The sequence below is a fragment of the Gossypium arboreum genome, chromosome 13, assembly GCF_025698485.1.
Source record: "Gossypium arboreum isolate Shixiya-1 chromosome 13, ASM2569848v2, whole genome shotgun sequence".
Classification (NCBI taxonomy): domain Eukaryota; kingdom Viridiplantae; phylum Streptophyta; class Magnoliopsida; order Malvales; family Malvaceae; genus Gossypium; species Gossypium arboreum.
Window position 1 is genome coordinate 118,622,726 of NC_069082.1, and position 14,185 is coordinate 118,636,910.

General features: G+C 32.0%; 1 protein-coding gene across 2 annotated transcripts; it reads right to left on the bottom strand.

Annotated features, from left to right (window-relative positions):
- Positions 1 to 665: 665 nt before the first annotated feature.
- Positions 666 to 10,316, bottom strand: LOC108464462 (uncharacterized). Of its 2 annotated transcripts, none has more exons than XM_017764776.2 (19): positions 9,816 to 10,316; positions 9,640 to 9,721; positions 9,190 to 9,262; positions 8,833 to 8,921; positions 8,662 to 8,738; positions 7,254 to 7,310; positions 7,015 to 7,127; positions 6,827 to 6,894; positions 6,655 to 6,741; positions 5,792 to 5,872; positions 5,094 to 5,255; positions 4,874 to 4,978; positions 4,424 to 4,475; positions 4,234 to 4,352; positions 3,288 to 3,368; positions 2,721 to 2,858; positions 2,199 to 2,288; positions 1,704 to 1,757; positions 666 to 1,342 (listed from the first exon to the last, which is right to left on the bottom strand). In XM_017764776.2, exons 1-19 carry the CDS (start codon positions 9,875 to 9,877, stop codon positions 1,130 to 1,132), a joined length of 1,803 nt encoding a protein of 600 aa, XP_017620265.1. In that variant the 5' UTR covers positions 9,878 to 10,316; the 3' UTR covers positions 666 to 1,129. The 2 variants fall into 2 exon arrangements, with proteins under 2 accessions (XP_017620265.1, XP_017620264.1); XM_017764775.2 differs by having other exon boundaries at positions 6,827 to 6,906.
- Between the last annotated feature and the right edge of the window lie 3,869 nt (positions 10,317 to 14,185).

Consider the following 14,185-nt stretch of genomic DNA (forward strand, 5'->3'; position numbering starts at 1 on the left):
TAAAAAATATTTTTAAAAAATTTTATAAGTGGGGTTAAAAGTTATATTTCTCATATATTTAATTTTAATTTTAAATACCAATTGGAGATATGTGGCTATTTTTAATTATGCTTGTGAAGTCAAAAATGTCACTGTATGTATTTTAAATAGCTAACGATATATTATATATAGGATAAATTTTTTTTATATCCACTCTTTTTAGAATAAAATATTTTAATACTCTATCAATAGAATATTTTAATTTCACAAATAATATTAAAATATTATCATGTCTTTTTTAAAAAAATCCTTAATTTTTAAAAATATATATAATACATTAAACAGGACTGGTAGATGAAAATGAACATGACACAATGAATACAACGACAAATGCATGCTTTTTAATTTGTCAATTTTGACACAAACACAAAAACCCTAATGCAACCATTTCATAAAAAATAAAAAAAAATAAAAAATAAAAAAAAAACAATCCCAAATCGGAAAAAGCTCAAATTATCAAACTCAATATGATTGGAACCAAAAAATGACCTCGTAACTTGAATGAATTTACTTTAAGAAACATTAATTTAATACAAATAACATATTTTATTTTAATTTTATAATTTGTAAACATACAATACTAGGGCGGGTAAGCACAACTCATACCAGCGAATTTTGGATAGAAATTTATCAATTCAAAGTTCACCCAACTCAAATTCATATTTAATAATAAAATATATTTATTATAAATAATATACAGAGCCTTCAAGCCAGTCCAGTCATATTTGCACATGAACTAATTACTTTTTTTCTCCCTTACTGTGCACGAATTGTGTACAAGAACTAAAAATCTGAAATCCTAATATTGAACCCCAAGAAAAACTGAAGTCCTAACCTGCCTAAATACCAAAGTAGACTCTAGAATTTTTAACACAATACAACAGCATGATGTTAAAGAGCTCTATGTTAAAGAGCCCTAATGTACCCTCAACAACGTTTAATTGAAAATATCAACTGCAACCAAATTTTTTATCTCCTTTTTTCATGTGCTTCTTTTGTTCAAAGGAGTAGAGTTCATATCTCTTGGAGTTTTGAAAATAACCGTTTGTTAGAGATGCCAATTTCTATTACCAAAGATGAAGATGACGAGTCAATATCCATCATAATCATAACCATAATCATAATCATTATCATCGTAATCATAAACTTGCTTGTCAAATTCCGGATTATCATCATAAATTCCTCCATCTTCTTCATCTCCTTCATCATAATCACCTTCATCTTTGCCAATTTTAGAGGCCTTCTGTTCCTTTTCATCAGAATTTGATCCAATTCTTTGTTTCTTGGATTTCTCTGTAGCCACCTGTAATACCAAAGAAATCTTAAGGTAACTTCATAAAGTATGTTTTTTAAAACATAAAAAACGAAAACCCTCTCAAGCAGCCTATGTTACTCTTAACTCTTCAGTTACGCTCAAGTATCTATGTCCGACACATTCTAACATGGATATGGCTCATACGAGGACATGATGCTTCAAATACAAGGAAAGACAAAAAAAAAAAAAAAAGAGTTGAGCATATCCACATCCAACACTCCCAAGTCATACCAGCCAAATGAGTATTTATTTGCGTAAAAGAAAATACTTAGTGCCTGTGTGTGTATGTTCGAGTCTATGGTCTAATAATTAACTTCAAACATTTAAAGCAAATTAGACATAAATTTACCGGTTCATCAAAGAGTTTCTCCAATGCATCATAGTTGATTTTTGAGCTTAGTCTCTGCATGGAAGCCATATAAATATCAAACATGAAGGCAAAAATTAAGCAATGTGGTTAAAAGAATCCATATGATGTACTAAATTTGTGGTTTTACTAGTAAACATGCATGCAAAAATTTGTGGTTTTACTGCTAAACAAAAGCATGATTATGACAACAGGTTTGGATTGCAGAAATGTGCAAATTCTACGCCTGTTAAAGTCCAACAAATCTGAGCAAAATCAGCATTTTATTTTCAGGATCGTTCTGTTTAACTCCTGAGTTGGTTATTGGGGCATAGCAAATTCATCCACTAACTTGTAAAAATCTAGATGAGTTTGTCTGGGAATGAGATTGATTAAAAATAAATTCCAAGAATCCTAAATTGCAAATATCAGAAACTTTGTCTATTCAGCCACGTGGTACCCTTTAGGCCAAAACAAGAAAGTAAAGCTATCTGATACCTTCTTAACCAGCATTTGTCGGGTTGCCTCAGCAGCAGTCTTAGCAGGACCTGCATTTTTAGCTTCAGCAGCTCGCTTTTGTAGCCTCTCCTGTTAATACAACAAAAGTAAGCAAAAAGAGAGAAAATCAAGATACAGGAAAAAATTTCTTGGAGTAATTATATTAAAAGGATAAGTAGCATAATCTAGAGACGGTCATTGTTGGACATAAGAATAAAATATTGTAGCATGGTGAGGCTTAGAACAAGGCTCATAATATTTTTTTTTCTTTTTTTTTTTAATAAAAAAAGAGAGGAAAAATAAACCCCTTAGAATCAAACCAAAATGGCAATAGTCAGCTGAAATAGAGATCAAGAATTGAATGCATGCGATCAAGCTATCATGCACAATACCATTCGTAGTCTGTTTTACATTTTCTGTATATCAATAAGAAATAAAGCACAAGAGGTGGCTTGCATTCCTCTCCAAATGATTTTCAGAAATAAAAAAACTTCTATACTTTCCATGATATTCAAGAATCACCTTTTTAGATTTTGCCACTACTTCTGCAGCAGCTGCGGCAAGCTCCTGTGCAGCTTGGAGGTCCTCTGGACATTTATCATAGTTGGCCATGCAAGCCTCCTTAGCAGCTGCTGCAGCTGCTTCCTTGGCTGCTTGTTCCTGCAAAGAGTGCAGCAGTTTGATTAAGTTCCTGTAACGTATAGCAAGATAGATCTTTATTTTCTCAAAAAACTCATGAAAGGAAAGTTGAGTTATTTTTCACTTGAGTTCGAACTAACATTAAAGCACTGAGACTCAAATTAGTTACATTGAACTATTTCACTGGATCTGGGGCTCAATTTTACAACATAAAAATATGAGAAGAAACATCTAAAATTCTCTCTTCGATACTCAAATATATCTGAATTACTAATCAAGGAGAAATTATCCTCTCAGAGATGTTTTTAACCAGAAAGATTTACTAGATACTTCTTCGGATTCCCATACTTGAGCACATGGCAATGTATGGATATTGCAATTAATGTGCAAGATATTAGACTAGAGTAGGCCAAAATAATGCAGCACTCAACGAGTCATGAGTCAAATCACCTCAAGATATTCCCGGTTTATTTCTTCCCAAATGATCTTTTTGAAACGCTTCTCCTCCTCATTGTGAAGATAACCATCAACCTGAAAATATAATATTTGAGTAATCCCCAAGAATAATTAGAAACTGACACCAAAGTAACACAACTTAACATATACTGCTGTTCCATATACATGAAATCAACCAACACTTGCTAAAATAAGTTTAAAACACAATGCATACTGCTAAAACAATAAACATGCACTAGTAGATCAAATGCATGCTTAATAAAGACAGCATGTTTAGAAGGCACAAACAATATTGTTGAGAAAAGGTATGCAATGAAGGTCATTGATAGGAATAAATTCAGGTCACTATGGTTGATTCTGTACCAGACCAACCAAACTCACTTCCTGAGAAAGTTACATGAACTGAACTCGAAACAATGAAGAAAAGACCTGAAAAATTAATTTAATTTAGGTAACCTTGAAATTTTTCTCTTTTCAATTTGACAAATTTTTATTTCTGAGGACTTAAGTTTACGGATTAACCATTATTTAGACCCAGGGCAGCTCAGAAGAAACTATAACAATAGTGATGCTGTTTACATAAGACAAAAACTCCACCCACGCGTTTAGTATTAATTCCATAGTGATGATTCAAAGCTGCATTTAAGCCCAATTGACTTCAACTCAAAGGTATAACATCTTAGATGGTTTTTGGATGCACGGAAAAAAGATGATCTGATCCAAGTAAAAAAGCCAAAACAGTTAAGCTAGTCAAAGCTCAAGAAACTTGATATAATGAATTAACTCAAATACGTATACATCTTAAAAAGAATATTCTGTATAACCAATGTAGCTAGTTTAGCGCTTAGGTAGTTGACTTTGAGCACGAAGTACTTTTGCTGGTTGAAGTTCATATGGACAATGCAAGGTCAAAATACAAGAAAGTAGACTAATTCCCCACCTCAAAATCATCAATATCAGAGAAGTTATCTGATTCATCATCACTACCATCAACTCCAGGTAATTTATCATTGTCACCCTCATCAATGGCTTCCTTATTACTTGCATCTTCTAAAGCTCCTGAAACAATGCCAAAAAGATCCAATTACTAAACCATGTAAAGCTTGATTACTCGTGACAATAAAACTTACCACAATTTTCAGGTTTTTCAGATCCACTTGCAGAAGTGCAGCTAGATATGCTCTGGAATTATCAAAAACAACCAAAAAAATTGAAATATCTTGCTGAAGAATCAGAGTTAAAACCATGTTGAAGATAACTTTATCATAAATAAAATAAAAAATGCAAGAAAAAAAGAATCACGTATCCGGTCACAAGAGAATGAGACGGTTTAATCTCTCATAATTAAGCAACATAACCATAAATATATGCCTCATTACTATGTGTTTAAACTGAAAGAATGGCAGCACCAAATTAAGAGATCAGTTAGCACATGAGGAAGGGAGAGAAGTATATTGTGAGAGAATAACTTGAGTGCCCACATGACTCTCGCAAAGTAAAATATATCAAGTGATTACAATTAGGATTTTCAACCTTTCACTGTCCTTAAACCTTTAGAAAAGTATGATTACAGAACATACTTTAGCATTTTCCTCAATAGATAATTTTGCCAGTCTCTCTTTCTCAGCACGCTGGAATGCAGGTGGATCTGATCCTCCATCAAGCCCTCCTGAAACCTTCATGAACTGCACCAACCAGTAACAGCATGAACTTCAGCTTCAATGATAGAACAGTTTCCAGTGGTACAATTGTAGAGGGCAAAAGAAGATAGGAAAGCCTAATAGGTACATGGGTGCTCACCTCTTCATAACATTCATTACAAAGTCCATAGGCAAAAGGTTTTCTCTCCTTGTGCCTACATAGCACTTCATCTAAGCTGGTTTCTTTTGACCCAGTATTTGGTTGTTTTCTAGTTAATGAACTAGTTCGAAGCTCCCTCTCCTTTTCCGTAAACTCCTCCATCTGGTCATAAGTTTAAAACAATGGTGGTATTTTCAAGAAATGAAATCAATATTTAGAAAATAAATGCAACAGAGGAAAAGTTAACTATATGCAGAATACAACAAATACAACATAACACTTGTGGTAATGATAAAAAATTGGCATCAAATTTTTCATAAAATTATTTAGATACTCCTTAGAGTGGACACAATCAATAAGAGTAAAAACAGTAAAGATTAATAATCAAATTCTACCATACAAAAATAATATAGCAATGACACGTGTTACTATTACGACGACAACAACAACAACAACATAGCTTTTTTCCCATAAGATGCTGCAATCCTTATAGAACAGATTATGCCAGCATGCTCTACTTAGTACCAAATGCAGATAGGAAGTCACATCAACATCAAAAGTGAAAAAAGTCCCAAACTATTGTAAACATCAGTTATGGTTCTTCATTTCATGGTTACTAATTTACAATCTTATTCCATTATCAGTTTCCTGGAACAAAGTAGTTCTGCATTACCATGCACAAGTAAAGAGATACAAACCGTTAAGGCTCCAGCGTTAGTATTCTCAAATTCAATCAACCGCTTTGACAATGTTGCTTCACAAATGTAAACATGCTTTATCTGATAAACAGAGAGCTTAGTTAACCCAACAACTTGAGAGAGAGAGAGAGAGAGAGAGACAGAGAAGGGAAAAATAAGAATTAACGCAAATATAAGTAAAGAAGAAATTGGAACTTGGAAAAATGATGAAAACCTCATCTAAGAATATAGTACCAAAAGCTGTCCACGAGGACAAAAGATAAATATAATAAAATCAATTAAACTAAAAGAAAAAAAAGAATCATTATCTTGCAGATGCTAAGTGGTAATATCAAGCATTATTTTTTAAAAATATATCTAGTATTGTTATGGCTTAAGGCTGACGTGGATTTCTTTTTCTTTTCATATTCATTTTTTTTCATATTAACTTCAGTTATTTTATGCCTCCACCTTAAGTACCATGATGCTAAAGTTCCCTTTACAGAAAAAGAACCAAAAATTTTTTAAAAAAAAATAGCATCATGGACATGTGCATATTACTACAATGATAGGTTGCAGAGGAGTCTTAAGCATCTAAAACTATCCCTACTGTAGCTTAGGTCAAGACATGAACCTAATCTAAAACCAGCTAATATAAGTTAGGACCTTATTTAGCATGTGTCTCTTCTAGGACAATCATGACATTGTTGGAAGTTAAAACATCTACTAAATTGCAAGTCCTACTCATAAAATTAAAATTGCAAAGTTTGTCATCCAGATAATATAAATGAGAAAAAAAATTAAAGATTTTCAAGCAAAAGGATCAAGAACATATGATTGTGTTAGTCAACAAACAAAAAAAATACATATGAACTATAACTTACAATTTCTGACTTAGGAAACTTCAGACCATGTGAAAGTGCAGAAATGTACAGTGCTGCGCCACACAATCCACTGGGTTTTCTTCCAGTCTGTAAATTCATGTTATGGTAAGATATTAACTCTAAAAATTAAGGATAATACACAGAATCAAAATTACTTCTACTAAAATCACACCTGCATCCAGTCTCGTTTCATGCTAGCTAAAATGTCACGTGCAGTTTTAACAACTTCATCATTCCCTTCTGGAATTAAAGCTACAAAGCATATTGGTTATTATGCATGTCTGAGTTCAAAGCACAAACAGCAGGAGCATAGAATCAACTAAAGAATCTCAAGGTATAGAAATTGATTAAACAACTTACCATTTGTAAATTTATGAATAAATATTGAAGGATCAATTAGTTTCTGAAGATCTTTTCCGTCAGCAAGGTACAGCACATAGCAAAGCTGCAGATATACAGAGCCAAGCTCATAACTGAAAAAGAAACAAAAGAACGTTGACCAAAACAAGAAGAAACTCATCAGGCAAAAACAGAGAGAAAAGTACTACCAAGCAAATTAATTTTGTTTACAAGAGGCAAAAAGGAGGAAAATTCCTTACACATTTATTTTTAAATAATGTGCAAAATCAATAAGAAGGAACGGCTTTCTCTTTTGCCTGCAATCCAAGAACTGTATGGTTGAGGGAAATAGTGCCACAGTTCAAGGAACAAAAAGAACCAAAAAAGTGATAATAAGGAAAATCAAAAGGACAGTAAACCATTCAAGCATGGTATTAATATATATACCTTTGGCAGCACATTTAGCCACCACAAAAATGATGAAATAAAAACACATTGTCCCCTTTTCTTTGGGGGGGGGGGGGGGGCAGGGGGCATAATAAACAAAGTACATTAAAATGTATGCACCTTACAGATTATGGTTTAAAATGCCAATGAATTATGTAGCTCTTCATGGCTCTCTTTCTTTCTCTCTTACTCTCCCTCCCCTAGTGCTCTCTCTCCTGACTCTTTCATACATTGAATGATTTACATATCTCTGAAATGATCTAGTTTTCAAGAAAGTGTAAGGTAATTTGAATATTTGATGTGGGACTCACAAACGCAGCATGAACCTTGTGTTTTTTAAATGGTGAACCACTATCTGGAAGAGATCCCATCCAACCTTTTCCATCCAAATCCCAAACCAGCAATATTCTTTCTGCATTCAAACCCCAGCCACAAACACATCTTTTTACCCAATATCAAGCCCTAAAATACAACTCTTACCCTCAGTTCCTGGTGCAAGCAATCCCAGCCAACAGAAAATCTGTATGAATTACAATATTACCCTCCTTTTCCTTAAGCTTAATTCACACAAGTTCCATGACCAAGAAGCATATATAAGGACATGATAATCTAAAGGCATAAATCCATCCCAAAGAAAATATCCTATGCATATAATATGGAAAAAGTAGCCACTACCGCACAGATTTCAGAAAGTAAGATTCAAAACGAACAAAGATCAAATGCTTCCCATATAAAAGGATAGAACGTAAAGAATCAAACTTGGTATTTTGCAAATGGGAACAAGAGGTTTGAAGTAGTTAAGAATCACTACTGTCTACATGACCCTATATTTTAGTCAAAATTTTGCATTGAGTAACAAATTTCAGACAACAAAATTAAGTAATTTGCAAAAACTAAGGAATATACGTAAGTTCCTATCTGAGACAATAAGTTATGTGTGAAATCTTATTTTTGCAGGTGCCCGTGCATGTAATCAGGCAACAAACCATGTTCAAGTTCAGGCAACAATATTTCCATGTAACCACATTACAGATTTAAGAAAGAAGAAATTCCTCACCGCAACAATATACGTAAGTTCCTATCTGAGACAATAAGTTATGTGTGAAATCTTATTTTTGCAGGTGCCCGTGCATGTAATCAGGCAACAAACCATGTTCAAGTTCAGGCAACAATATTTCCATGTAACCACATTACAGATTTAAGAAAGAAGAAATTCCTCACCGACATGCAAGATAAAGACATGCAGCCTGTACTAGCTCTGATCTGCGCCCCCTAGTGAAATTCCGCTCAAGGCCGATCTTCACAATACAGATAAAAATAGCTTAAAATATTGAGGGGGAAAAAACAAAAACGGAAAGCATTGGAATGAAAGTTAGGCAGAACAAGACATACTTCATAAAAGCGTCTAGCAGTATGAACAACATCATCACTATAATCATCAATTTGTAATGCATTCTTCATGCCACTCATTTGCTCAGAAGCTGTATCACCATGAAATTAAAACAAACAACAAGATATTTATAAGTCACATTGTAATAAGCACTGTAATGCTAACACATTATTTAACCATAACAACAAACTGAAATAACACATAAAAGAATATTTGAGCCTGCAATAAAGACGTCAAAAAGTTTTGAAATCAGAACACCCAGAAAGAGCAAATTTGATGAAATGTATCAATAATCCTTTATCAAAAGCCAGAAACATAAAGCTTCTTGCATAGCATAGATGCAACTTAACAAAGCATACCATAATCCAAAGTACGCCTACGTGAATCTGAAATAGCTTGAACAGACCTTACAAAATTTCCGGACAGTTTGCTCTGGAAACAAAGCGAAATGAGCAATAGAAATTAATAGAAATGTGAGTCAGAAACATGAAAGCAAAGATCAAGTTATCAACAAACTAAACAAAGGGAAGCAAAACTTGAACTCCCCAATTCAGCGCACTTCAGTCAATTAAAATACATCCGACACAATGAGATTAGTGACCAATTTCATCTTTTGTTTAATCGTATAGTTAGGAAACCACAAATAGCTAGCAAGACGTAATTGTCTATGCCAACAACAATCAATTTTGCACAAAATTTAGGAAACAATACATATCAACTAGCTTAATCCTAAATCACAACAATTCCACTAGAATTTAGTATAACATAGTTTCAAAATTAAAAATTACATATAAAGAAAGAAACATTACCTGGCCAGCTGAATCTTTAACGAATTGAGGTTCGGTTGCAAAATTGTATTCTTCCAACACCTTCCCGCAAAAAGAACACGACCTACAGTATAAATCAATAATAATGAAAAAGGAAACTGAAATTTTCTCAAAAAAAAAAAAAGCCAACATTGTTTATGAGCAAGAAAATCACTTACAAAAGACCTTCATCAAGGCGTTCTCCAGAAACGTTTCTGGAACAATTATTACAGTAAACCATCCTCCGCAGAATTTAAAATAAATAAATATAGTGCTATTTTATTTCCTTTCCTTCCTTTTTCTCATCAACCAAAGAGAAAAAGTATGAATTTTTCAAAAGAGCGTTATTAATTATACAATTATACAAACTAATTTAGACCAAAAGAGAGCTATAATAATAATTGGAAGAAGAAATTTAAGAAGAAAAGGCCAAAAGAAAAGATCGGAGATTGAGAAGGAGAGGAGAGAGTGACTGAGTCACTGAGTTGGGAGGGGTTGGGGAAAGGAACAGTTAAGGGATGACGTTAGGGTTTAGGGGGAGAGAGAGTAAGTAATTTAACCAAAAAATTACTGAAATTAGATAAATTAGGACACTACTCCAAGGTGAGCTTTAGATTTTTCGGAATTTCGGAGCAGAAAACACGGCGCACGTGTATCTCTAACCCTCAGTTTTACCGTTATCATAAACGGAGGTAACAATTTTGCGCGCCTTATATATATGAGATAACTAGTAATTTCATTAAATCAGTTAAGTAGTAATATACATGGATTTATTTTTAGATGGTTTTTCATGTAAATCAGTTAGCATTTAGAGTTTAATAATTTAAAGTAAATTTAAATAGTATCATGCTTTTAATACTTTTTAATACATAAAAATTATTTAGAGTAATTAAAATCAACTTTACATAATAATATAGCTATTATTTCTGTTTTGATGACTTAGTTATAAAATATTATAGAATGAGATTGAATTATTTGATTTTTGATTGTCACTGATTGTTAAGTCATTAACAGTGGATTTTATGTGCGAATTTTAATTTGCCATCTAATTTCTAGATGATTGACACATAATTTTCATTAATTTTATTTAACAAAATTGTCATAAGCCGAATAGTCTACTAGCCCTAAAATCTCCTTTTTAACCCTAAAACAAAGCCATTGAAGACTTGAAGAAAATGGATCCCTCTTCTCAGCTTCCAGACCTTATGTACTCACCCTTCTTCTCCAACCAGTTGTACGAAGGATCAAGAATGCCAAGACCCTTCAATTTCCCGATATCTTGAGAGATGGTTGTGGAGATATTGTTGTGGCCCAAGTTGAAGATAAAGATCAGATATGGCGTTGTACCCATCTTATCTCATTAGTAATTGCCCATTCCTGCAATCTGTATGAAACATCATACAACCATTGTTGTTGAATGCGGGCTATGTAAGACCTCCATAGACTTTAGTAGTGAAGTTTTCAAGGGTTCCTGGTGGAAATTTTGTCCTACTGTTGTTCTCTAATTTCTGCAAATTCTAGTAAATTTCTTAGCTTATGGAACTCTTCACTTCCATCATTCTTGGTATACGTAAATCTTTTCCCAACAGCGATGACAATGTTAGAAGTCCTCAAAAAACTCTTTTGCATTGGTGATGTACATAACCATCAAGAAAAAAAAAACTAAAACTAATAACACCATAATTGTTTTTAGTGAAAACAAAGTGAATTGTTAACACCTTTATGTTCAAAATGAATTTAGACCAAAAAAATTATTTTTAAAATTTTATAATAATTTTTTAAAATACATACCACATCATCAAACTTATCCATGTAGTACGACATGTGTTAGTTTCTCATTGCTTTCAATAGCCACATCAACATTTGTTAATAGTCAAACTAATCAATAAGAGGCTTAATTGATTTTTTTTTTCACTTTAGTATTCAATTTGGTGTACCTTTTTTCCTAAGGGTTTAATTGATTTTTTTTTTATTAAGGACCTTTTAGACCTTTCAAAGCTTAAGAAAACTTATAGAACTAACATAATTTCATACTTGTCTATCTATACTATTATTTAAGATTTTAACGAAGTAGGTGTCACCCAACTTGGTCGTGAATTTATTAAAAACATTATTTTATACAAAACAATATATTTTATTTTAAGTGTATTTTATTTTTTATATTTTATATAAAATCTAGAAAACACATGCATATGAAAATATTTGAACCAAGACGGCATGGCTTTCATTCCTTCAACATTACCATTTGACTAAAGTCATATTTAATTTTTATATATTTTTTAAAAATTTGTTATATAATTGCTTTTAGTCACATAGTAGGTATACCACAATGTAACGGCCTAATTTTCAGTGGTGTGAAATAATAATTTGAGACCACTAAATTTGATGAGTGAGTTGAAAAAATTAATAAATTAATATTTATAATTTAAGAGTGATAATGGAAGAATTTTTGGAATTGGTAAATTATGTGTTTAAAAGAAATTATTAGGTAAATTGGGTAAAAAACGAAGTATTGAGACTTTGAATCCATAAACCGAGTCATAAATATTTTTAGAAATATTTATGGAGTGTTATTGAGTTAGTATTAAAGTTTTGTTAGAAAATTTTAATGTTTGAATAGTTAATTAATTGAAAAGGATTAAATTGTAAAATGTGCAGAATTTACTAAAATGATTAAATAGCCTAAGTGTATAATAAGGAAGGATTTAAAAAGGGAATTAGACCTTAAAAAATATGGGCTGGACGGTTGGGCATGAAATAGGCAAGAAAACAAAGTGAAATTAGGGCAAAATTGGAAAACAAATAAAGTTAATAGTTAAAAAGGTGTAATTGAATTTCTAGGCAATTCTTCATCTTTCTCCAGCCAAAAACAGCCATTAAAGAGTTTCTCTAAGCTGGTTTTTCATATTTTTGCTGCAAGTAAGTTCAATTCTTGATTATTTCTTACAATTTTTTTTATTTTGGTACTTTTACAACTAGGTCCAAGTATTTAATTCATTAGTTTTTAATTCTATGGACAAAATTGAAAGTTGCCATGAGTGAGTGCTGGAAGTTTATGATGAATTATCATGTGTTTGAGGCTCTAATTTCATTTTATGATGATTTTATCAAGTGAATTTAAGAGAAATTGATTTTAGGACCCAGTTGTGAAAAAGTTAGAAATAAGGGTTTGATGTGAAAATTCTGAATAACAAAGGTTGTGAAATAGTCCAAATTAGTTTGATAAAGTGTTATATGAGGAAAATTTACTAAATTGGTGGGTTAAGTAAAAACTGTAAATTTTGGGGTAAATGCGTAATTTTAAAAATTTAAGAGTATAAAGTGTGAAATGAATTAGAATTGAGTTTGATGCTGATGAATGGGAAATTTTATATTATAGATCAAGAATCTAAAGAAAGTCGTGGAAAAGAGAAAATTGTCGATTAGTCTCTGAACTTCTACAATTTCTACGAATTGGCCAGGTAAGTTCATATGGTTGAACTTGTATGATTATTTGTTAAATTGGAAATGATATAATGTATTATTTCATATGGTTGCTACTGAATTGTTTATGTTGTGAAATAATGTAGAAATTAAGTTGAAAGTTCAAATTGAAAAAAAAAAACGCAGGATTGAGTAGGTTCGTGTTGAGACAAGTGATGAATTGACTTAAAAGTCCATGGTTGATCCATGGCAAAATGTGAAATGTAGGTATGGTATTTCAGAAACTATACTGAGTTATGAAATATAGGTATGGTATTTCAGAGAAGAAACCGATACTAAGTTGTGAAATGTAGGTATGGTATTTCAGTAAAAAAAACCATACTGAGTTATAGCATTGTAAAAGATTTAAGTGAATTGTGGCACCGAGTATACCACATACTCAAATCCGTAAGACGTTCTTTAATTTGACAAGAGTTGGTAAGTGACAAATAAAGCTAAGTGTTGGAATTTATGGAAACATTTGACATTGAGCTCAATTAAATAAATTCATTGTTGTGATTGTGATTGGCAGGAATTGTTGTGAAATACTTATTTACTGAATTATTAGTGAGTTTTGGTAAGATTGTTATTGTGAGCCTATGAACTTACTAAGCTTTTATAAGCTTACTTTGTGTGTTAACCGTTTCTGTAGATTTGAGGATATCGGTGGATCGGATCAACACATTGGGAAACACTATTCAGATTTCCACTGGTAGCTTTTGTACACAACTTATGGTTTATATGGCATGTATAGGAATAAAGTTTAAAGGATGTAATTTGGTAATATGGATATATTTGTTAAAATATGTGTTTGAAGTTGGATTTGGTAGGATAATGAATGTTGGTAAACTTAAGTAAATAAGTATTAAGCTATAAAGGTTAGGGGTGTTCATTCGGTTAACCGACCGGTTAACCGACCCGAAATAGCATTAACCGAATTAACCGACCTTTTAAAATTTTTAACCGTTAACCGAACCGAAATTTTTTCAAAAAAATTAACCGACACGTAATTTTTTCGGTTAATTCGGTCGGTTAACCGACTTAACTGAAATTTATATATTTTTTATTTTTAGTTAAAATAAGTATA

What these genes read in the sequence shown, in the direction of transcription:
- LOC108464462 (XM_017764775.2), bottom strand. Translation starts at nt 9,877, where the DNA reads ATGGTTTACTGTAATAATTGTTCCAGAAACGTTTCTGGAGAACGCCTT. An exon ending in CTAACGCTGGAGCCTTAACG is followed by an intron (nt 5,256 to 5,791) that starts GTTTGTATCTCT and finishes ACTTATGACCAG; the next exon opens with ATGGAGGAGTTTACGGAAAA. An exon ending in CTATTGAGGAAAATGCTAAA is followed by an intron (nt 4,476 to 4,873) that starts GTATGTTCTGTA and finishes TGATAATTCCAG; the next exon opens with AGCATATCTAGCTGCACTTC.